Here is a 22,831-nt window from a genome sequence, read left to right on the forward strand (position 1 = left end):
TCCCTGAGTTGCTCAGCACCTGACTGTGCCTGGGGCTGGCTTTGAACTTGCCATCCTCCTATCTCAGCCTCCCCAGCTGCTGGAATTACAGGTGTGCACCTGGCTTAGCATCCTTTTAAAATATCAAAAGCTTTCTTCTCCTGTAGTATCCCAGGTATTAAAAACTTAAAATCTTTAATAGGCTTCCTCTGATGACAAAAGCAACTCGGGCAGTTAGTGTGAAAACTTTTTAAGCATTTTGAGTTGGAAAATAAAAACTCCCTAATCTCATTCCAAAAGACAACCGGGTTCACAGCTGGGCGTGCGTGAACCCCGTGGCCCTATGAGGTAGCCGGCCGTTGGCCACACTGGCTACTTAAATCAATTAAAATGAAGAAAGATTAAAACTTTCAGACGTTGCTGTTCTGATTCTTCCTGGCTGTATCCTGACAGATACGTAAAACATCTAGTGACCTTCTTCCTGGGGTGCTGGGGGCTGGACCCAGGGTCTCAGTGCACGCGAGTCCAGTGCTCCACCAGCCGAGCTACGTCCCCAGCCCCTGACTGACATTCTTAATAATGTTCTTGGTTCTATTTCCACATGGGAAGCGACCTCATAGAAGCCACAACAAGATGCAAGAGAAAAATAGACTGGAAGGAAACACACCCAATAATAGCGGTTTTCTCTGGCTGTTGAGATTACTGAGTTTACTTTGAGTTTCCTAGATGCCTCAGGTGTTCTAGAAGGCCAACCGGCCTCGGGCTAGGGACGGTGGTTGGACTGTTTCCCCTCCCGGTCTCACTGGTTCTAGAATCCGCAGGGCATGGTCCCCGCCGAGTCAATCTGTTCCACTTTTTTTAAAATTGTGGACCCGTGAAGAACGGGAGCCCACAGGTCAAAGAAGGACGCGCAGAGGGACGAAGAGAGGCAGGCAGGGGTTTTGCTCAGGGTCCCTGCAGCCTGGGGCTGCCCAGGCAGGGCTGGCTTGGCCTGTTGGGCCACACAGCGTCCCTCGCCCAGGCGGTGGCTGTTCTGCGGTTGCCACGGCCTTGGAACCCGGGGTTTCCAAGGGGTCCTGGGTTTGCTTTTTGTCCTGTGCCTGGGTTCTCCCCAGAGCAGCTCCTCACTGGCTGCTCTGAATCTCTGCCCTTGTCCCCGGCAGACCACATCAGACGTGGCCGCCCGTGGCGCATTCTCTGTGCCTGGAACAAGTGCACCCGGGCTCCCCAGACGTGTGTCTAGGGAGCGATAAAAATAGGGCGGCGGGCGGGGGCAGGAGGGTGCTGTGGTCGCCGCTCGCTGGGGCGGGTGGGGGGTGCTGGTCTATTTCAGAGAGCAGCTGAGCGTCACCTTTCTAAGAAGCCTCCTGGAAGGTTTTGGGAAGAGCCTGAAGGTTCTGTGGTTAAAGAGGAGGAACGTGTAACCTCACGGGGCAATCGGGGTGGGCTTCACGGAGGTGGTGTGAAGAGGAGGCATCTTCCAGGAGAGGCTGACGGGCTGACTTTGATGTCACACCCTGCTGTGAATCTGGGCCTTGCCAGTCACTTGCTACGTGGCCTTGCTGAGCCTCAGTTTCCCCATCTGTAAAATGGGGTGCTAGCAACAATGCAGCCACCGCAGTGGTGGAGACTGAGTGCGTTGTGAGGCAGCGCTCAGGAGCCAGCGGGGCCGGTGCACAGGAAGTCCTCGGCTACCGTGGCCCCTCTCCCTTCCTCATTTCCTTTCTCTTCTGAAGCCTCCTGCTGAAGGCTGCTCCCTGATCCGTCTATAGTCTCATCTCCACAGCGAGGTGGTGGCGCCCAGCCTGAGCCATGGCCAGGATTTGGGAGGAAGGGAGCATTTCTAGAAGCCCTGGGAGGCTGAGGATCTGCGTGGGGGGGACAAGCCAGGGTCTGGGGGGCCACAGAGGGGCCGGGGAGCTGGGGTCTGGGCTGACTCTCAGGGACCCTGGGGCTCCCTGCCTGTAGGCTTGGCCTCCTCTCTGGGCCTCCGTGTCCCCGTCGTGGACGAGAACTGTGATACTGCCCCCTTTGCGCACTTGGCCAGCGTGCAGCAGGTTCACCTGGTGCTCGCACATGCAGTAGATGCTCAGTAAATGCCCACTGAATGAGTCGTCAGCACCAAGGTGCTCACGTCACAGCACAAGGCCACTGAGAAGGGAAGCATCTGAGGGAACTGGGACTCTCTCCAGGGACACTGCCTGCAGATTGGGAGCACGCCCCAGGTCATAAGCATGTCCTGAGCACCTGCTGTATGCATGGCTCTGCCCAGCCCAGGGTAGAGCCACACTCCAAGCCCAATGGGCAGGGAGGAAGCAACAGACCCAGCAGCCCAGGAAGAAACAGGAGGGGCTCAGACAGGAGGGCAGCCAGGGCCTCGACCGGGCAGGAGCTGCTGACCCAGGCTGGAGCCCTGGATGGGGAACCCGGTACCCCAGTCCTGGGGAGGGGCTGCCTCTTCCTCTTTCTTTGGAAAAAATAAAAAAGTGTTTTTCCTCCTAAATCTTTAAGTGATACATATTCAGTGTTGCAAAGTTTGGAAAACACACAATCACCAAGAGAACTTCAAATAAAACTCCCCTGCCTTGATCGCACCGTGTGGCAGGAGCTGAAGGTGGCTGGCATTTTAGTCTTTGTCCTGTCCTTTCATTCTAAGGTGACCTTGTTCTCAGAGGTGGCCTCCTTTGCCCCTGGGGTAGGGCCACCGTCACTTGGTGGGGACTCCCCCAGGTCCTATGGGGGGTGGCTGGGGCAGGCCCGGGCTCCCTAAGGGGCAAGTCCCGAGGACGGGCAGTGGTAGGGGCTGTTGACCGGTCCTCCGCCACTGGCACCCAGGTGAGTTGAGCTCGGAGACAGGGGCATGATCAAAATGGTCCCTTCTCCACCGTCCCCACCTGTCCCCCCTCCCCCTGCGAGCTCCCTGCTGCAGCAGCCCACCCCGCCCCCGAGCATGCGGTCACACAGGTGCTGGCAGCAAGGGACCTGCCTGGCCAGAGCTGGGATGGGCAGTGCCCTGCCCTGCAGGGCCCAGCGCTCACGGGGCATCTCAGCCACCAAGTCCCTGCGTGAAGGGCATCTCGTGGGGGGCTGGCGGTGGCCACCCTGCAAATCATAAGTTACCCGCTCCCGCCCTTTCCGCCCACACGTCAGTCTGAACCTTTTGCCAAAAACACTTTTCCCAGACTTGAAAGAAAACCCCAAAGAGGAACCTAAACCTTCGAGCCGCCCGCTCCGATTGGACGGGAGGGCCCAGGCTGGCCCGGCAGGCGTTTCAAAGAAAAACCTGACAGCAAAGGGGAAGTGAGGGAGAAGCGGGAAGCCTGCGGGCCGCCGGCCGCTGCCACTCAGGCGCTCAGCTCTCCTTCCCTCCGTCCGTTAGCAAGAAAAGCCAGGGTCGCCTGTGAGCCTGCCCTGCTCCCAGGACCCCGGCACCCCCAAGACCTGAGGGAAGGGTCAGGGCTCCGCAGAGGGGACGGCACAAAGCTGGGCCTCAAGAGGAGAGGCTGCTTCCCTTCTCGCTCAGACGTCTATTTTATCATTTTTTTGTGCAGAAGGAAGAATACTGAGTGACAATAATTCCTGGCATTTATGGAGGGCTCTGCTCTGTGCCAGGCTCTGTACGAAGCTCATCATGTTCAGTATCTCCTTAAGTCCACCCAACGAGCCTCCAGTGGGTACTCTTAGTTATTCCCATTTTACAGACGAGAAAACAGCACAGAGAGGTGAGGTGCATCTCCCAAGGCGACACAGTGAGGAAATGGCACCTGCTTCCGCACCATCATCCTGGGAGCTCTTGTCACAGGGCCTGACAGTCTCCAAGTCCCCTGCTCAGCTCTGCCCAGTTGAGAACACCAGAAGCTGGTGCTGGAGAGGGGGATTTCTAATTTGAGGCTGCGCATTAGAAGGCGGCTGGGCGAGACTCTCCCGGTCCGACAGGGCATTGGGGGCTCAGGTCAGGGGCACGTCCAGTCTGTGCAACACCCTTTGCGGCCAGTGTCACTAGCCCCATTTTACTGAGACCAAAGGAGCTAATTAACATGCAGGGTCCACCTGCTCCTGAGCAGCTTCGACCTGAGCCTATCTGAACCCTAAGTACCTGCAAGGTGGATGGTGGGTCCTCGGGTGGCCGAGGAAAGTGGCTTTCCTGCTGCCGAATTCAGTCTTTCCTAAGACCACACCCCTCGTTGGGCCTCAGCTTCCCTGTCTGTGAAATGGGGAGGGGGCTCCCTCTGCCACCCAGTTCCAACCCTCCCCTGGACTGGCTCACGGCTGTCCTGTCAAGACCCATGTCCCCCAGGCTGTCCCACCATGGCACTCTGCTCCTGTCATGCCAGGGGCCTCCTTCAGGGGGTGCTGCTTCAAGACCAGTGGGTGGCCCAGGCTGTAGATCCACTGAGACCGCAAGCCCTGCCCTGCCTGGGCTGAGTCCTGGGGCAGGCCCTGGGCCCGAGCTCGGAGGACAGAGCTCCTGGTGGCTGCAGGTGGCTGAGGGAAGACTCCTGGCAGAGGGGCCGTTTGAGCTGAGCGTGCGAGATGGGAGGGCCTCCTGACCACTCCTGGACACACAGCGGCAGATCAGTGAAGGGGCTGCAGGCGAGGCGTCTCCAGGAGACGGGAAGACCTGGAATTTCAGCTGACGCCAAAGCCAGGCCTGCCCCTGCCTCTCGGGGGCTGGGACTGACTGACGCCAGAGCTCCTTCTAGTCTCTGCTCCCTTCTGGCCTCCAGGAGCCTTCTGGAAGGTCAGGCCCTCAGGCCCTGCTGCTCAGGGGCATCTGTCTCCCGGCCCCCTCCCCTGCAGGTAGCCAGCAAGCCTCGGCTTTGATGCGGCCACCTCAAGGCCCAGGCGTCAATGGGCCCTCTATATGGCCAGCAGGGCTGATGGGGGCCGCTGCTGGCCGTAGCGGGCATGGGCGAGGCCTGGACACACAGTCCCACTGTGTGGGGTGGCTCATGGCCGCCCAGACCCTGTGGGCAGTGGGGGGCTCCTCGGAGTGTCCTTCCAGCCTGGGGGGCACTTTGGACAGGCAGGGTGGTCTGGGGAGACGGGTGTGTGCCGGGTGGCCTCGGAAGCCGCTGTCAAAGAGGCCTGGCCGACGTGGCGCCAGGCAAGCACCATAGCGGGTGCGGAATGGCCGCGGTCAGCCTGTCCATCCTCGAGCACTGGTGGGGGTGGAGCCCGCCATTGCCACAGCACTTAGGGTGACCAGCCTGGGGCTGAGGGGTTTCCTGAGACTTGGGACTTCCTGCTAAAACCCGGAGTCCCCTGTTGTGGGCTGCTGCCTGGAGCTCGGGGAAGGACACGGCACTGACCTCGCTGGCCTGAGCAGCTTCCTTCCTGTCCGGCGGCCTCTGAGTCACTGGCTGGCCCCATCCGGCTAGGCTTGCCCACCACTCGTCCACCCCTGCCTCCGCTCAGGCCTGCTTCACGCAGGTCCTGTCCTGTGGCTCCCAGGCATCTCCGGTGGGAGCTCTTGGCCGGCCCCCTCTCGGGGAAGAGATCCACGGCCAGACAGGTGAGGCCCTGCTCAGGCCTGCGCCCTGTTCTGCACGAGCCCACAGCCCCCGCCCCATGGCGCCCGGGCCCCTTGCCGCCTTCTGCGTCCTCCTCCGGCTATTCTTCCTGCCTGGGATGACGCTCCTCCTGGGCCCCCTAAGACTCCGCGTGCATGCCACTCCTCAGGGGACGTGCCCTCTCCTTCCCCGAGGCTGGGCCGGGCCCCGTCTGAGCACACAGACCCTGTTCTTCCCCCTCGTGACATTTATCAAGCCCAGAGACCCCTTCCGTGGACCCGTCTCTTGTCCCAGATGGAGCCTGGCCCAGGGTCCCTTATCGGAGCTCCGGCCCCAGGCAGGGAAGAGAAAGAACAAAAACACTTTCTGAGCAAGGACCCTGCCAGGTGCTCCGCCCCCAGTCTCCCCAAGGGCCCTACAGGTGGCTGCCATGGCTCCCCCTACAGAAGGGGAAACCAAGGCCCAGGGCCACGTAGAGACCTGCACCAGGGGCAGAGGTAGGACGTGAGCGGCGAGGACCCGCCTCCGGGGCTCAAGTGGACGCGCGGTCGCAGAATTCCTGAATCAATAAGGGAACCCCTTGGCTCTCCAGGGGTCCCCCGATTCCAGCGGGGCGGTTCAGGCCCATTTCCACAGCTCCCTCCCTGGGGGCTCCCTCGTCGCTCCTCAGGAGATGGCCTCTGCGCGGGGTGTGGTTTCAGGGTGCCACAAAGGGGCCTGGCCATGAGGGGGACCCCTGAAGCCGCTGGCTCCCCACAGAGCTGGATCTGTCCTGGGATCCTCGGGGCCACTGCCCGCGGTTGACAGATGGGGAAACCGAGGCCCAGAGAGGGACACAGGATGGGAGTGACAGTCATTAGGTCTCCTGTTTGTCAAGCAGAGGTGCAATACCCCTTGTCCCGCCCAGGAGGCTTCTGGGGACCCCGGCCCTCCACTGGCTTCTGTCTCAGTGACGTGACCACATGCCACCACAGTGGGCAGCTCTCAGGGTGAAGCACGGGCCTCGCCCAGGGAGGGCAGGAATCCAGAGGACTTCCTACCTTCCCCTGAACCTCCTTTTCCCCCAGGAGCTGGGGAGCCCTGGGCCCAGCGGAAACCCCGCTCGCGTGAGGCAGAGAGGGCGCCGGGAGCCGGGGGGCTGTCGGCGTCACACCTACACCCTGACTCTCCAGGAGGCCGGGGCCTTCCCTGCTGCCCCGGGCCCCCCACCCGCCCCAGGAGGCCTTGGGTCACCAGCTGTGCCCCGATGCCCAGGGCCAGGGGCGTGGACGGGCTGCTTCCTCCTCAGCCTGGCTTTGCCAGAGGAAACTAAGATGAAGTCAATCTCGCTTTGGCCAAGGGGGACCCTGGGGCAGCGGGAGGTAGGTGACAGTGCTGGGGACCCCCTCGAGACGTGGGGTGGGGCGGCGGAGCATCCTGCAGGGGAGTTGGACCGCCTTGAGGAAGGCCGTCTGGCTCGTTCCTCCCCTCTGACCCGTGAGATGTCACGTGATGTCATCACCGGCGCAGCAGAGGCCCAACCTGGAGGAGGACCGAGCTCCTGGTCAGCGGTCCCCAAGCTTGCCTGGGCTACACAGAAGGATCTCTTTGGGGGTATTTTCAAAGCCACATTTACCTGGACCCAAACCCAAGAGGTTCTGGTTCCGGAGTCTCAGCTGAGAACCATAAATGTGAGGTTTAAAAGCTGCCCAGTGGCGGTGACCCGGGAGGCCACTGGTCCCTGACATTTTGCAGAGGGACTGGGGCAGCACAGTGTTTGGAAGAGGCAGGAAGGAGGAAGAGGAGGACCAAGAGCGGCCCTTCGCCTCTGTCACACCCCTGGACGACAGAGCCCCTGTACCGTGGTGAGACCTGGGTTCTTGACCTGTGCAGGGTCCTGTGCAGGGTGGACTGGAGCTGCAGATGCTGCTGCCACCCCTTCGCCCCCTGTAAACGGAGCGCATCTTCTTCCCGCTGTGACCGTGTGACCAGTAGCAATCGCAAGCACCTTTACACGCGGTCAGGGCTGCCAGAGGATCCCAGAACATCCTCTTACCGCTGCCGCACGGCGGGGGTCCTGGGCCACCAGAGCCTCCTTACTCAGGGGGTCCCGATGCAGCGCACGGCCACCACCCACAAACCTGCCTTCTTGAAGACACAGTTCTTCATCAGTGTCTGGACTTGGTTTTGTGTGTTTAAGGGGTCTGCCGGCTTCCTGAGGCTCCAGAAAGGTTAGTGGCTCCAAACAGGGGCCGCGTGGGGTCAGAGCCCCGAAGAGGGGACCCTGGGCTAGAGCACGTGGGGGACAGAATTGGTATTTATGGCCCCGGGAGCCTTAGGGACAGCGTGTGGGAGACAGAGCCCGAGTCAGCGAGGTGGAAGCAGAGCTGGGACGGCATGGTCGGGGCATCTCCCTGGACCACGGGGGAGGTCTGGAGCCCGTGTGCAGGGCTGGCCAGAGCCTTCCTCTGCCCCTGCCCTCTGCCTCGGGGCCACCAGCAGCCACCTCCGGGGCTCAGCAGGAGGAGATCCTGGGCTGGCCAGCCGGCACTGGCGCCCTGTCTCCCGAGGTCCCTTTGTTTGAAACCCTGCGCTTCTCCATCTTGTTCGTGGAGGTTGAGATCCAGATTACAAAGACCCAGCAAATGGTTTTTATAAACTCTTATTTTCTTGCCACAGAACTGCCTTTAATTAGCTCGGAGGACTACAAAGGCGGAGCGTTGTAATAGCAGCCGCTGGAGGAAGGAGCCCAGGGCCCAGGGCCGCTGCCTGTCACCAGCACAGCCAGGGTTGGCGGGAGTGCCCTGCCACAGAGCCCAGAGGCAGGCCCCTCTCCCCCTCCAGATGGCCAGCAGGACACAGGCTCCCACACACGCCTCTGCTGAAGCTCCTAGACAAGCACCCAAACGTGTCCCTGGCCAGAACTGGCTGCCCAAGGGCTGGCTCTGGATCGCTCTTGCTGGCCAGCAGCCAGGCAGGCAGAGGGGGAGAAGGACAAACAGGCCATCCCACTGACCACCTCGGCTCAAGAAGACAGTGCCACCTCCAAACCCTGCAGTCGTAGGTCCCACTCGGCTGACCTGTGCTGGAGGAGAACTGGTCCCTTACACAGTGCGGCGGCTTGGCCCAGCCCCAGCCCACCCTAGCCTCAGACAACCGGAAGGTCAGAATCATAGGGGACGCTGTTCGGGGCACTCAGCACGTAGCCACTAATCCGTGGGACTCACACGAGAGACTCTAGACCCCCAGTCTCAGGGCCAGAGCCTCATCGGGACTCCTGCTGGGGAGAAAGACTGTCCGGCTGGGGACCTGCCCTAAGGACCAGATCCAGGCAGGGAAACCTACCCTGGGAGTCTGAACCTCAATCGGAGACTCCAAGTGGGGTATCCCGGACCCCCATCCTTGCTGAGGAACACAACCAAAAACCACCCCAGAAACAGGTTCCTCCCCCATGACCAAGTCCGCAAGCCTTCCAGAGACCTCCCCCAACTCCGGGGGCGCAGCCTGGGGCTGAGCAAGACCTCGCGGAAGCCCAGCCTCCCCCCGTGCTGCTCCCTTTCCCCGGAGGTCACCCTGTAACTGTGACGGACGGTCTTCCCCGAGACCTGTGGGTCTCAGCCTCACCCCCCATCGGCCTCCACTGCTCTCCTCTGAAGCCTGAGCCCAGGTGGCAGGTCCACGCTCCGGCAGGCCAGGGGCTGGGGGTCACGGACACCCCTGTCCTCCCACCCGGGACCCTCTGAGCCTGGCCTTTGAGGTCTTGGGTCATGCGGCACCCACTGCCCTGCAGCGTCCCGGCCAGCTGAGGAGAGGGTTCCACGGCCATGTCCGTGCCAGGGGCCACGGAGGCCACCAGCCCCTCCCCCAGGCTGTCCGAGGCCTGGGGATTCAGGTATACGACGACCGTGCACCTGAAGGGCTGTCTGGGGCCTGGCCGCAGCTGTCCACCCGCAGGGGCCGCCCAGGGCCCGGCGCCCGGGCAGTGGTCACTCACCGCGGACGAAGGTCGTCGAGTAGGCCGGGAAGGAGTCGAAGATGCTGTTGGAGGCCATGCTCCCTCCGCAGGGCGAGGGTCCGGCCCTCGGGTGGGGCTGGGGCCGACTCGGTGAGCTGTCCTTGTTTTTTATTTAAAAAAAAATAAAAAAAAAATTTTTTCTGACTACTTTTGAAAATAAAAGGGGGGTGGGGTGGGGGTGTCGCCCCGGCTTGTGCTGCTGTTTGGCCGTTGGTTTTGTCTTTTTCCTGCTGCTACGAAAAAGAAAAGAGGAAAGAAGGCGAGAGCGTGTGCGGGCGGGCGGGAGGGTGAGAATCCCCCAGGAAAGTCAGTTTCTGTTTGTACCCGAGAATTTGGATTCCCGGTCCCACAGGAATGTCTAGCCACAGACTCTCAGCAGCGGGCGGCCCGGCAGCGCACGCAGCGTATCATTAGACGGTGGCCGGGCCTCGCAGCCAGGGTGGAGGCCGGGCTGCAGCAGCGGAATGAATGAATGAGGCCGGCCTCCACGGTGCAGGGGTGCGGGCGCCCCGGGGGTGGGGACCACCAGGAGCCAACCAGCGCCCGCCCAGGGCCCTGGAGGCGGCTGAGGGCCTGGCCTTGTGGTTCTGTGGTCGAGGGACCAGGCCTTCACAGTGTCACCCAGCCCCAGCCTACAGGATGCAGGGAGCCAGCTCGCGGCCGTGGCCCATTGGCTGGGCCGCGGTCACCTGGGCCGTGATGTCACGCCTCTCAGAAGATCTTGTGGCTGTGTGTCTCTCTCTTTTTTTGGAAAAGAAAAAAGAGAGAGAAAGAGAAAAAAAAAAAAAGGTGATGGTTTTTATTTGGGGGCTGGCCTCAGCCCGCGGACCAGGAAACAGAACCGAAAGCAGCCCCGAGGGGCGGCCGGCGGGCTGGGCGCCGTGGGGAGGCCCCTTCACGGAACTCAGCCTTGGGCGTCAGGAGCCCGGGCCGCCAGCGGGCAGAGGGGTCCTCACCAGCCGCCTCACGCCCGGCAGCTGGTGGCACTCGCGGGGTTTCCCGGAGCTGGGAGGACACACAAATGGGGGCACCCGAGGCGACCACAGCCTGCCCCCGAGATGGGCCTTGGGAAGGCAGCCAGGGTCACGCTGGGAGGCCCCCACAGAGCTGGGGTTCCCAGCCATGTTTGTCACTCAGGCCCTGAGCCCTTCCTGCCTGCTGGTGCCTCTCTTGGGGTTCTTGGCTCCAGCCTGATGCTCAGAGCTCTCTGCCTCTGGGCCTTTGCACATGCGGTCACTCTACCTGACGGGGCCCTTTGCCAGCCCCTCATTACATCCTCGGGCATTTCGGGACCAGAGGGACTAAGAAAATACACAGGACATGAGAGACAGTTCAACGCTCCACGTCTATGTTCCCAGGGGCCAGGTCAGGCTGGGGGAGAGTGTGGCTTCTACCTTGTCCTTTGTAGACTCTGCTTTCCCATTTCACAGGTCAGATCACTGAGGCCCAGGCTAAGCACAGGTCAGTCAGACCACTGAGGCCCAGGGTGAGGAGCTGGCATAGTATTCTGGGATGGGATTAGAGCTTGGGCGTGAGACCTTCCTGGGCCTTGGCCGTGGTACCATGGTGCCCTCCAGTGCCCTTTGAACCAAGTCCCTAACCTCAGGAAGTCCCTCTGCAGTCTGGTCACCACCCCTGCCCGCTCCCAGGGAGTCCAGGCTCGGAGCCAGGTCCCAGCACCAGCCTTGGACTCAGAGTGGCCTCTGTGGGCCAAGAAGGAGAAGGGCTACGTCCAGGGCAGGAGCGGCTCCCTAGGTCACGGGGCTGGTTCCGCCCACCCTGGAAAGGGACCCTCTGGGCCTGAGGTGGAATCAGAGCTTCCTGCTGGCGCTCACTGGTGCCCTGGGCTGAGCTCCGGTGGGGCGGGTTCGGGGTCGGGGTCGGGGGAGGCTCCCGGGGAAGGCCGGGCTCAGGGTCTAGTCCCGGCTCTGCGAGACCCTGCAGCCAGTCACAGTCTTTCTCCAGGACTCAGTTTTCTTTCCTGGAAAACGGGGATGACACCAGGGTGGGAGGGGTGGGTCCCGGGAAGGACGCGATGGTCACTGGTTTCCCTGGCAGAGCCCGTGACGCAGTCAGGGCTGTTAGGAGTGAGCTCAGCGGGCACCAGGGAGGAGGCCGTTCCCAGCGCCCGCCTGGCCGCCCCCCGCGGTCACCCCTCGGCAGGCCTGGCCGGGTCGGGCAGGGGGGCCTGCCAACGAGTTCCCGTGTTGTGAAAGAGGTGAGAGCCGGGAAGACCCCCTTTTATGAGGTATGGAAACCGAGGCCCCTGAGCAGCAGGGGCTGGCTCATCTGAGCTCAGCGGGTGAGTCGGTGGACCTGGCCCCCTGTTCCCAGCCAGGGGCTGTTTCCATGCTGACACCACCTCCGCTTTCTAGCACCCACCCCACATGCGCTGCTGTTTTTTCCACACCTATGAGTGGGTCCCTCCAAGCTCCTCTGTCCCTGTACCGCGGCCTCCCGGAGGGGCTCTCCCTCCCCAGAAGCTGAGTCCCGGCCAGGCGTGGCAGGGGTGCTGTGTTGGACTCAGGTGTCCAGTGCATTCTGGGGACAGTGCTGCACACACTCCAGAGCCAGGCTTGGTCCTTGTGCTTGAGGGACTTATCATCTCCACATGCCCCCACTAAGCACATGCCAGACTCCGAGCAGACCCAGGTAGCTGCCTGGGGAAGCAGAAAGAACGTGGAGGCTGGAACCAACCATACCTGAAGACTGATTCTGGTTCTAATGAGCTGTCAGATTACGGGCAAGAGGCTTTCCTCCTCTAAGTCCTGATTTCCTTGACTGGGGTCAGTTGGAGGACTCACCTCCCCAAATTGTAAAGATAGTTAAGTGAGAAAATAATTGTGAGTACACTGGGCTCAGGGTAGGTGCTCAATTCCACAGGGGGCAGGGGCGGGAGCCTCCTTTTCCTTTGCCTCCTGACTGTGTGTTCGCTTGACATTCAGTGAGCTGTTAGATTTATTTTTGTTCTCTACTGGAAAAAGAAATTAGATCGGTTTAATAAAAAAAAAATGATGGAAGGAGAGAATTATAAAATAATAGCATCTAAAAAGAAAAGGACTCATGAAGATAGTATCGTAAACCTTTTATTTTGCTTTTAAACTTCCCATGGTGCATGGAATTGCTTTCCCCTCGTGCTTCGGCAGGAGCGTGCCCACGAGGTCTCTTCTAGGGTCTGGCCTGGTGTCTCGGAGGCGGAGCGCGCCCTGAGGTGCTGGGGAAGCAGCCGGCAGGTGCCGTGGAGATTCTCCTCCCCATCTTCTACAGCAGCCCGATCACCCCTAATTACCATCATTATTTTTCAGCAACTTGCTTTCACCGGGTCTTTCTGAAATATTCCAGCCGCTCTCATAAGAACAGAGGCTCCCGCGTGGTGGCACGTCCTTGCTCTGTGGCATCACGAGGGTCAGCCTCCCGCCCAGGAAGACAGGAGCCAAGGAGCCAAGGAAGCGAGTTCAGAGACGATCGTGCAACCCGGTGCTGGGAGAGCCGTGGAGCCCGGCAGAGCCAGCTCGCCCCCCCCCCCCACCCGTCAGCCGCAGCAGGAAGCCACCGCCACCTGGGGAAGAGGTGTACAGGACTGGTGGCTTCCTGAGGCCCCTCCGGCGGTAGCAGGACCACTGCAAGCCGGGCCAGCGGCTGCCGGAATCAGAGAGACCCGGCCAATCTAGAGTTCACCTGAGACCCAGAACGAAGGGCAGAGACCCGATGGGCCGCCTCCCTGGGTTTCCAGCCTGGTCTGGGGCCCCCCGTTGGTCAGTGCTGCCGCGGAGGAGCTGGTCTGTGGAACCAGGTCCTGCATTGCCCAGCCAAACAGGCAGAGCGGAAGGGAGCTGAGGGCAGCCTGGCCCGGGACTGGCCTCACAGCCAGTGAAATCCTGTAGCCATGGAAACCCAGCTGGCATCGGTGGGTTTGGAAACAAACCCGACCCCTGTTCGGTAAGTGGACAGCTCACGGCTGGTGGAGCCCAGGGGTTCTGACAGCCCGACTGTCGCCCGGGAAGTGCAGGTGAATCCCAGGAGCTGGTGATCGGGGCTCCGTGGGGAAAGCACCCCCTGCGGCCCTGGGCGGACCTCTCCCCCCAGCCTGTGTGCAAACTGGGGTTCTCGCCCCGACCTTGGGTCACCGTGACTGGGAATTGTGTCTCCAGCGAGGGGCTCCAGAGCCCTGTCAGTGAACCTCACAGTTTACAAAGACTGCAGCCCCTGCACCCATGGGGGTGCCCGCAGCAGCCTGGGGAAAAAGCCAATCCCAGGGACGAACCCCAAGTTTTGGCCTGTGGGGTGAGCTGGTCAGCCTGGGCCAGCCAGGTGCAGAGCGGAGGCGAGCTCTCGTCATGCGGTTCAAACCCCGGCCAAGCCTGAGGCGGGGCCCACGGAGGTGCTCCCTGTTGCCAACCCCTGCAGGATCGGCAGGGAGACCCCAAGATGTCCCCAGCCCAGGCAGATCTGCCCCTCCCTGGGGTGGAGGAGGAGGCCCGCAGAGCTGCGCAGCTCCCGGGGACCACGCGGCACGCACGCCCCACTTCTCCTGCAGTCCTGGGCCGGGCTCGGGAGCACGCGGCTCACACCAGACCCTGCTGCTTCCCCGGGGAGCCAACAAAGAGAAGAGGCCACCGAGGTCACCCAGGGGAGGTGAGGAGGGCCTCCTGGGAAGGACACCTGGTAGGCCTCTGGCCAGGACGAGCTCCTGATCTCTGGTTACTTCAGGGCCTGTAGCCTGAGAGCCAGGGTGCAGTGTGTAAGTGTGTGTGTGTGTGTGTGTGTGTGTGTGTGCACCTGTGTGTGACGCCTGTGCATGTGTGCACCTGTGTGAGCATGTGTGTACGTGTATGCACGTGTGTGCACGTGTGTGCATGGGTGAGCACCTGCATGTGCCAACGTGTGAAGGAAGGATGGGGCAGACTCCCGCCCTTGCACCCTTCCCGGGCCCTGCTGTGCGAGGCCCTGAGCCCCTGGCGTCCAGAGGCTGACCGCAGCCAGGGCTGCCCGAGCTGGGCTCCAGGCCCATAGGGTGCTGGAGAGGCGGCTGTGTTGGCAGGGCCTTCCCCAGGCACTTCAGCCCCGAGGCCTCCGTGTGTCTTCAAGACCTGGAAGCGCTTCCTGTGAGCCACTCCTCCCCGCAGGATCCCAGGCCCCTGACTACAGCCCCTTTGGCTCATGATGCTCTTCCTCTGGGTCTGGGGTGGTAGCACCTATTCTTACCTTCCAGGGGCTCGGAGGACCCAGACCTCCCGGGGTTGGGCCTTCAGTGGCCACTGGGCTGGACGGTGGGGGCTCCTCAGCTGGGTGGGGCAGGGGGGTCCCTTGCAGGGTGGGTGGGGCTGCACCCCGACTCCTGGCCAGGCTGTGCTGGGTCCCGTTCTTGCCAACGCCCGATCCCTCTCACCCCTGGCCCAGTGATAGGAGGGAAAGATGGTCGTGGAGGGCGCTGGGGGCAGGCGCCGTGCCCAGCTGCTCTTCTAAGACTGTGCGTGAATTAACACAAAATTCTCACCGTGATGCTTTGACAGCGAGGAGACAGGCTCGGGAGGTTAAATCCCATGCCCAAGTTCAGCACAGAAGAGACAGAGCCAGCATTCGAACCCAGGTCATCTGTGTCATCATCATTGAGCCCTCTTAGACAACTGAGGAAAGAGGGGCTCCCAGAGGCTATAGCCGATTTGCCCAGAATAACCTGGACAGCTAATGGTGTCCGGACCTGGGGCTTGGCTGTCTAAGCCAGGGCTCTCCAGTCTGTGGGTTTCTCCTAACGCAGGGTGTAGGGTGGGCAGGAGGGTCCTGATCTTCTCCCTTCTCGTTTTACTGAGGAGGAATTGAGGATCAGAGAGGTAAAGATGCTCACCTGACAGCGCACATCCAGGAAGTGGGGGAGTCAGTATTTGAGCCGCATCACTGTCATCCCCAAAGCCTTTGCACGAAGCTCCCGCCTCAAGCCTGGCTTCCTCCCTCTCTCTGAGCCCCACGGCCTTCCCTGAGGGGACAGGGCCCCAGAAGCAGCCAGAATTGGGCCGTCATTTTAAGAAATGATTTGGTCTTCGTACTTCCCTCCCCATCTTTCTCTCTCAATTATAATGACCCGTTTGCTGGGCTCGCCTGGCCAGCAAATTTGCTGACCCAGGCAAAAGGAAGGGGGATGTCATTATGCGGTTGGGAAATGGTGGAGCGATTCCTATGCCACGGATGGAGCATCCCAGGAATGTCAGCGGCCCTCCAGGAAACGAGAGAAGAGCTGCCACCCCGCGGTGGCTTCTCCCGCTCCATGAGCGCGCGTCCTCCTGACGTTAAGTCGGGATGCCTGGGAGGCAGCTCAGCAGGACAGGGGCCGCCTGGGTGAGGAGGCCACAGTGAGGCCCAGGGAGCCAGCAGAGGGGGCAGTGCTGGCCCTAGGCCCCAGGACAGCCCAGGCCATGTCACCGTGTCACGATGTCACTAACGGAGGTCCAGCGCTCTTTCCATGCCCGCTGGGCCTGGTGGGACCTGCTCTCCCGCCTGGGCGTGCCCCTTCCCCTCTGTGAAGGGGGGTTGACAGTCCCGTCTTGGGTCTGCCCGAGCTAAGTCTGGGGGGTGAGGGGTAAGAGGGTGCAGGGCCCCGGAAAGGCGGAGTCAGCAGGGGCAGGAGGAGCAGCTCCGGGCACCTGGGCTTGGCTGCGCCGGGGACCCTGTGGAACACGACGCAGAACTGCTCCCCAGGCGGGGACCTGGGCTGCGTGTCCCCGCCCCCGGCTGCAGGGTGGAGCGTGGCTTTAACTCAGGCTGTCCACTCAGGCCGGGAAACGCCCTCAGGCTTACCTGTCCTCCTAGAGAACGGCAGCCAGGGCGCAGGGCTTCGGAGGACCTAGTCCGACGGGTGAGAGTTTGTCCAGAGAAGCCACCTTTTTGTCTTTATTTTAGCCTTTCTTCTCTTTTCTCCAAGTTACGCATGCTCATGGCTTAGGGGGTCGGGTATTTCTATGAGGCGCTCCTTCCCACCCCAGAGAAAACCACTTTCAATTCCTTCAATGGCTTCTTTTAGGATTGCTTTGATTTTTCTAAATAACTTGCTCTCAGAGCTCATTGGGATATTTCCCCTTGAGGCTTTCGCCATCACTGCCCTGTGGAAGGGGGCGGGCTCCCTCCTGCTGGTCCCCTCCTCGCACCGCACCCTCGCCAGCCTCCAGGATGGCCTGGATTTGGGAAAACCATCTGTCAGCGTTTTGGTGGCTCCGATGACATTTCCTTCTGAGCATTTCTTCCTTCCCCCTGCAGATATTTGCTTGGCTTTCCGTGTGCATGGTTGTCTGTGTTCCTCCCCAAACTCTTGGCCAGTTGTCTAAATCTCCCAAGAAGAAACTCAGCCACATCGAGTCCCCTGTTGCCTTCTTGTAGCCCTCGCTTCTGGATTCTCTGACACGATCTAGTGGTTTCCATCCAGGGCTGTGGCTCAGCAACCCGCCTGGGATCTCCCCCTCCCCAGTGACCTCCTGGGGTCCTCTGCGCCCCGTCTCATGCTGGAGACCTGTGTTCTGGATCCTCTCTCTCTTTTGGTTTATTTCCTTGTGGCAGAACACATATTCCAGCAGCTTCCTCAGAAAGGTGCATGGAGGTGACATTTTGTGGCTAGTTTGGCTGGGTATAGAAATCGTGGCTGAAATCATTTTTCTTCTGATTTTAGAGGCATTCCTCCATTGCTCTACTGCTTCTTGTACTGCTGTTGATAGACCTGAAAATATTCTCATTCCTAATATCTGAGACTAGCCCCTGTTTTTCTCTCTGTAGATTTGAAGATATTCTCTTTGTCTCAAGTGCTCTGAAATCCCACAGTGACAAACCTTCAGAGGTTCTGTTTTCTGCATCCTTCTGGACATTTAATTAGTCTTTGTGTTCTGGATACTAATCAATCAACCCATCCGGGTCATTTTCATGAATTATTTCTTGGATCATTTCCTCCCTTTCTTTTTCACTCTTCTCTCTTACTCTAGATTCTGAAGCGTTCTAAAATTCTTATCTAGCCTAATTTTCGATCTCTGTGTTTTTATAGTTTGTGTGTGTGTGTGTGTGTGTGTGTGTAAGGGTTATATCTAAATGTTTTTCTTGAGTTTCTTGAAACTCTATTAAGTTTCCGATTTCTATCACGATAACGATTTGAATTTGGACTTTTTGTTTCTAATTATTATGTTTCACAACCGTCTGTTCTTATCACATAGATCTGGCACCTTCTGTTATCTCTCTGAAGATGTTACTGTAAAACTTTTTTTAAAAGGTCTCATCTCCCTTCATGTCTGTTTCCTTCAGGTTTTCTTTTCCATTTTGCCTTGTCTTTCCTGGTCCAGGTTTTCTGCAGAGGGCAACTGATCCCCGGCTGCCTGCCCCACCTAACAGTGGGGTGCTAAGCTCTGATAGAAGCTCTGTGTCATTGTCGTGGGACTGCCTGTCTCTGGACTTCATAGCGGGGTCTGCCTAGCTCATTTCCTGGGTCGGTCTCTCTAGACTTTTCATCTCAGTCTGCTCAGATTCCCTGAAGAGGAGCCTCCCAGCCTGCTGGACTGGCCGCCAATGGTCTGGGACAAAAGAGGAACAGGACGTCTGTACGTAATGTTCACTGGACCCTCCATTTTCTGTACCGCAGCCTCCATCTTTTACGGGGCTGGTCTTCTCCTGTCCAGAGTGAGTCCCTCTGTTTTTTTTTTTTTTTCCCCTCCAGTAAATAAGCCTCTAATATTCTCCTGGGGAGAAGATGATCCAGGGGTCAGACTGCTTTCTAAACAGACTTTCAAATTGACCCCCTGTTCTCAGCCCCTTCTCAAACCCCCGGTTCTGGATAGAGCTCTCGGCTGTCAGTCCCTGAGTTTTTGGAGGCTGTGCTGTCTGAGGAGATGAGCTGTCTCTGGATTTCTTTACTTCTGGGTCTGTAGGGATTCGGGTCTCTTGGGTCTACCAAGAAGGTGGCTTTCCAGGTTTTTACCCTTTTTGCAGTTATCTTTGCTTCTCTTCTCTTTGACCTTGTGCTCAAACCAAAACAAACAGCACACCAACCAACCAGCCAACCAACCAACACCAGCCTTTATAGATAGGAAGCAGAGGGAGGCACGTGTCCTGTCCTCAGCCTTTGGTTTTCTAGATTGTGGGACAAGATTTTGTTTGCGATAAGGATTCTATAGAGATATCGTGTTCCTGTTTGAGAAGATTGCAGTTTTAGATGCTGACTCTTTCCCCCAATTAATTCATAAGTTGTTACCAGTTCCAATCAATATCCCAATGGGATTTTTTTTTTTTATATACCTTCATTTTGTCTGTTTTTTTTTTTTTTTTTCATGTGGTGCTGAGGATCAAACCCAGGGCCTCCCATGTGCTGGTGAGCACTTACCACTGAGCCGCAGCCCCAGCCCCGACAGCAGGATTTTTAGTAGAACTTGGCAGACTATTTCCAAAGTTTGTATAGAAGAATAAATGGTCCAAAAAAACCAAAATAATCCTGTGAAAAAGGAGCAAGAAGGGCTCACTCCACCAAGTCCCAGGATCTAGAATGCAGTCAGAGAGGAACCGGCACAAAGGCACACAGCCACCCAGGAGACGGCCGGCTCTCCAGTCAGGGGACACGGCCGGCTCTGGAGGTGTGGGCAGGCGAGGAACCGGCGACGGTGAGGCACCTGGAGCTGAGGGGGACGCCCTTCCCTGCCGCTGGCCATGGCACCGAGTGAAGAGTTCTAGAAACCCAGTGGCTCCTGGAGACCTGGGTTCCCATCCCCTGGTCTACCAGTTATTTCTGTTGTGTGACCCACAGCCGCCACCATAGCACCGAGGCTGCAAGGCGGGCATCTCAGCAGCACCGTCTCCTGCAGCAGCGGAGGGCCCGGTGGGGCAGTGCCTGGGGAGGGCAGGAGTCCATCGGCTGTGGCCCCGGGCGGCAGGGGCCCGAGCAGCAGCTGGAAGGGCCCTGGCTGTGCCTGGAGTTCACCATGGAGGGCTGGGGAGGCGGGGGCAGGGGGCTTGGCAGGTGATGGAGCAGCTGGGACCTGCCCGTCAGCCAGCCCAGGGCGCCTCTCCCTTGACCTTGGGCCCTCAGCAGAGCTAGATGCCAGGAGCCCTCGGGAAATGTCCTGTCCCTGGGGCACAAGCCACCGCCCGGCTTCCCCTGCCCCTGCCTGGCCCTCCCACCCAGGGCTGGGTTTCCCCCTTTCGAGGAAACAGATCAAAGAACCTGAAATGCTGCCGCGCAGGGCGGTCGGGCGGGCGAGCTCCGGAGTCCTGCCGTCCCTCGTGCCCACCAGGGAAGGCGGCACTCTCTGTCCCCCTTGGTGCTGGGAAAAGAGAGGTGGGCTGCACGTCGGGGCCTGCGTGGGGGTGCGGTCCCTGGGTGGACGCTGTCCCGCTTCCCTCCGGCCTGTGGGTTCCGGCCGTGCCCTCTGACCTCTCCTTTCTTTCTTTTCCCAGACCTGAGTCCTCCTGCGTCTGGCAGGTGCCCTTCTGCCCTGGCATCCTGACCCGAGCACCAGAGCTTCAGAGGCCTGCGGACCCGGAAGGCCCCCACTGAATGACATCGAGAGTGTGGTGTCCAGCCAGAGGGCCCTGGCCTTCCCCAAGTCCCCAGGAAGCCAAGCCCAGAGGCAGGCGAGCAGCTCTGCCCTGGGACCAGAGCCAGGAGCCGTGATGTCAGGGGTCCCCTCCGGTGGGCTGGCTGAGGCCCACTGCCACTCAAACGCGGTCACAGCCGGCCGGGCGGGGGTCCCCACGGGATGACCTTGGCTCCGTGGGGCAGAGGAGCTTCGCCTGCCCGATGCCCTCTGGCTGCCGAGCCGCGTGGTGGGGGACCCAGTGGGGCGTCCTGCCCTCCAGGTGCGGCTCCCGGGGCACTGAGCCCAGAGGGAAGGACGGGCTGTTTTCTTCCTCTGGCGGACACTCATTTTGCACCTACTGTGTACCAGCACGAACCTCAGCGCTCAGACCCAGGGTGAAGGGAGAGGCCTCTGTCCCCGGAGACAGCGAGGAGCAGCACACGCGTCCCCACGTGCTCCCGGGAGAATCCAGCAGGAAGAGGGACGGCCAGGGAGGGAGGGAGGGCCTGTCACAGTAGGTGGTCAGAAGGGGACTTTGCTCAGCAGACCCAGAGGCAAGGAGGGCCAGTGCCCGCGTTGGGGAGGGTGCGCTCAGGGCGCACGGCGAGCTCAGCCGGCTGGGGGGACGGGGGAGCACCGTCCCTGCTGTCCCCGGCCGCCGTCAGCTCTGCCTGCCAGGGGTCCACCCTCCACCTCAGCTGGGGCCACGGTGGGTGTCCCTTGAGGTCACTCTGGACTTGCAGTTGTTTGATTTGCAAATGAAAACGCGGGACGCCAGATTTCACACAGAACATACTAGAAAGCATTCCTGTTAACCCGCCAGCAACCTGATCCTGTGGGGCCCACGCGGACCTTGACAGGCTGGCCTCCTCCAGGCCAGCCCTGCGAGTGGGGGGTCTCCGGGGGTGTCCAGCCAGGAGAGAAGGCTGAGGAGTTCGGGGGTCGGCCCTTCACCCAGATGGGGCAGCAGGACAGTTGAACTTGAGGAGGTGGATGAGGGTTGGGGACCAGGGGTGTCCCGGGGGTCTGGGCGGGGACCCGGGGGGGTAGGAGGCTGGGGGGATGTGCCCAGGCGCCTGGGGGGTGGGCTGGAAGGGGTGGCCCACAGGAAGAGGGTGCCGTAAGGGGTCAGCGGTCAGTCCGGGGCAGCATGTGGAAGCCACCTCCGTGGTGGCGTGGGCGGGGGGCTGTTCCTGGGGGGCTGCAGGAGGCAGTGCCCTGAGACAGGCCGGCTTAGGCAGGTGGATGTGAGCAGAGCTGTTCCGAAGACCTGGGGGCTTGGCCCCGGGGGCTCCGTGGCAGTGTTGGGAGGGAGGGGGGGAAGGAGAGGCGCAGGAAGCTCCCAGGACGGCAGAGGTCTGGGCCAAAGGGGGCAGAGTGTGGCTTCCGAAGTCCCAGGGTCCCATCCTGTCCCTTTCCTTGCCAGTCCCCAGAGTCCCAATGCTGTTCCACCCTATCCTCCTGAGTTCACTCCCAGAAACAAGAGAAACACCACAGCAGGGCACAGTGGCACCCCTCTGTGATCCCAGTGGCTCGGGAGGCTGAGGCAGGAGGATTGTGAGTTCAAAGCCAGCCTCAGCAATGGTGAGGCCCTAAGTGACTCAGTGAGACCCTGTGTCTAAGTAAAACACAAAACAGGGCTGGGATGTGGCTCAGGGGTCGAGGGCCCCTGGTTCAATCCCTGGTACCAAAAAAACAAAAGCTTCTTCCTCCTGAGGTGGGATGGACTCTGCAGGCCCCACCCACATCCCTGGGAGTGGACACAGACCCTGGGGACTTCAGAAGTGGGGAGCGGAGGGAACAGAAGGCCCTCCTGGCATCACACAGCTGCAGGGGAGTCAGGGGCCTGTCCCCGGGCCATCCTGGGGCCCTGCTGCTCCAGATGGCCAACAGTGACCGGCGAGAGCCACCTGCCCAGCCCTGCAGAGGCCACCGCAGCCCCTCCAAGGCAGAGCAGCCCGAGCGAGAGGGAAACCAGGCCCTTCCTGGCGGCTCTGCAGGCTGCACTGGAGGCCCATCAGATCCGCCTCTCCCCTGTGTGGTCGAGGTGTCAGACGGGCGTCTGTGTCTGCGTCTCCCTGTGGTTCTCACGGCTCAGCCGGGCCCTGGGAAGCCCGGGAAGGCGTGGGCAGAGCCTGCTCCTCCATGGAGCCTGGGCCGCGGGGGCCCGGGGACGCGGCAAGCCCGGTGCTCTCCTGGTCTACAATTGCCCATGGCTCCCTAGGGCCTGCAGCATTTCCTCCACAGTGCCTGCCAGCCCAGGGCCCAAGGCCAGCTTCTCACCGGGACCAGATCAGGATGGATTCTGTTTGGCCAGAGTCCGTCTCCAGTCCTGGCGGCGGGTTTGCCTCCTGGAACTCGCGCCCCTGCTGCCCTCTTCTACATCCTGCTCGGTCTTTCCGCAGCTGAAATGTCACCTTTCAACAGCCTGTGTCCCCCCAGGTCTTGAAGCCGTGGCCTTGAATGTCCTCCCCGTGTAGATTTAACTCACATAAACAAGCCCCGTTGAGCCCGGCCTTCTTAAAGTTTCATGATGACGCTAACAACTCACTTCCATCCTCCGTATCAGGAATCTGAGGCACAGAGAGGCTAAGAGACACCCAAAGTTGCACAGCAGAGAGGCATCAGAGCTGGGGATTCAAGCCTTTCCGAGTCCAGAATCTGGACTGGTTTTGGTGCCACAAGCTCTGTTGCTCCTGTAGGGACGTCCTGGGGTTCGTCATTCAACCCGGAACTTGAAGGAAGCAGAGAGGAGGCTTCGCGTCCACACTGGCTTTGGCATCACCTAAGACCTTCTTCCTTATTGTTTT

At 60.3% G+C, this 22,831-nt stretch overlaps 1 protein-coding gene across 3 annotated transcripts in view; it reads right to left on the reverse strand.

Annotated features, from left to right (window-relative positions):
• The window catches only part of RUNX3 (RUNX family transcription factor 3), a 51,330-nt gene extending 41,750 nt beyond the window's left edge, over nt 1-9,580 (reverse strand). For all 3 annotated transcript variants that reach the window (XM_079100971.1, XM_079100970.1, XM_079100969.1), the window contains exon 1: nt 9,466-9,580. In XM_079100971.1, the coding sequence (XP_078957097.1) occupies nt 9,466-9,523 (58 nt within the window). In that variant the 5' untranslated portion in view covers nt 9,524-9,580. The remainder of the gene's footprint in view (nt 1-9,465) is intronic.
• Between the last annotated feature and the right edge of the window lie 13,251 nt (nt 9,581-22,831).

Source organism: Sciurus vulgaris, assembly GCF_902686455.1.
Source record: "Sciurus vulgaris genome assembly, chromosome: 1".
Lineage (NCBI taxonomy): Eukaryota > Metazoa > Chordata > Mammalia > Rodentia > Sciuridae > Sciurus > Sciurus vulgaris.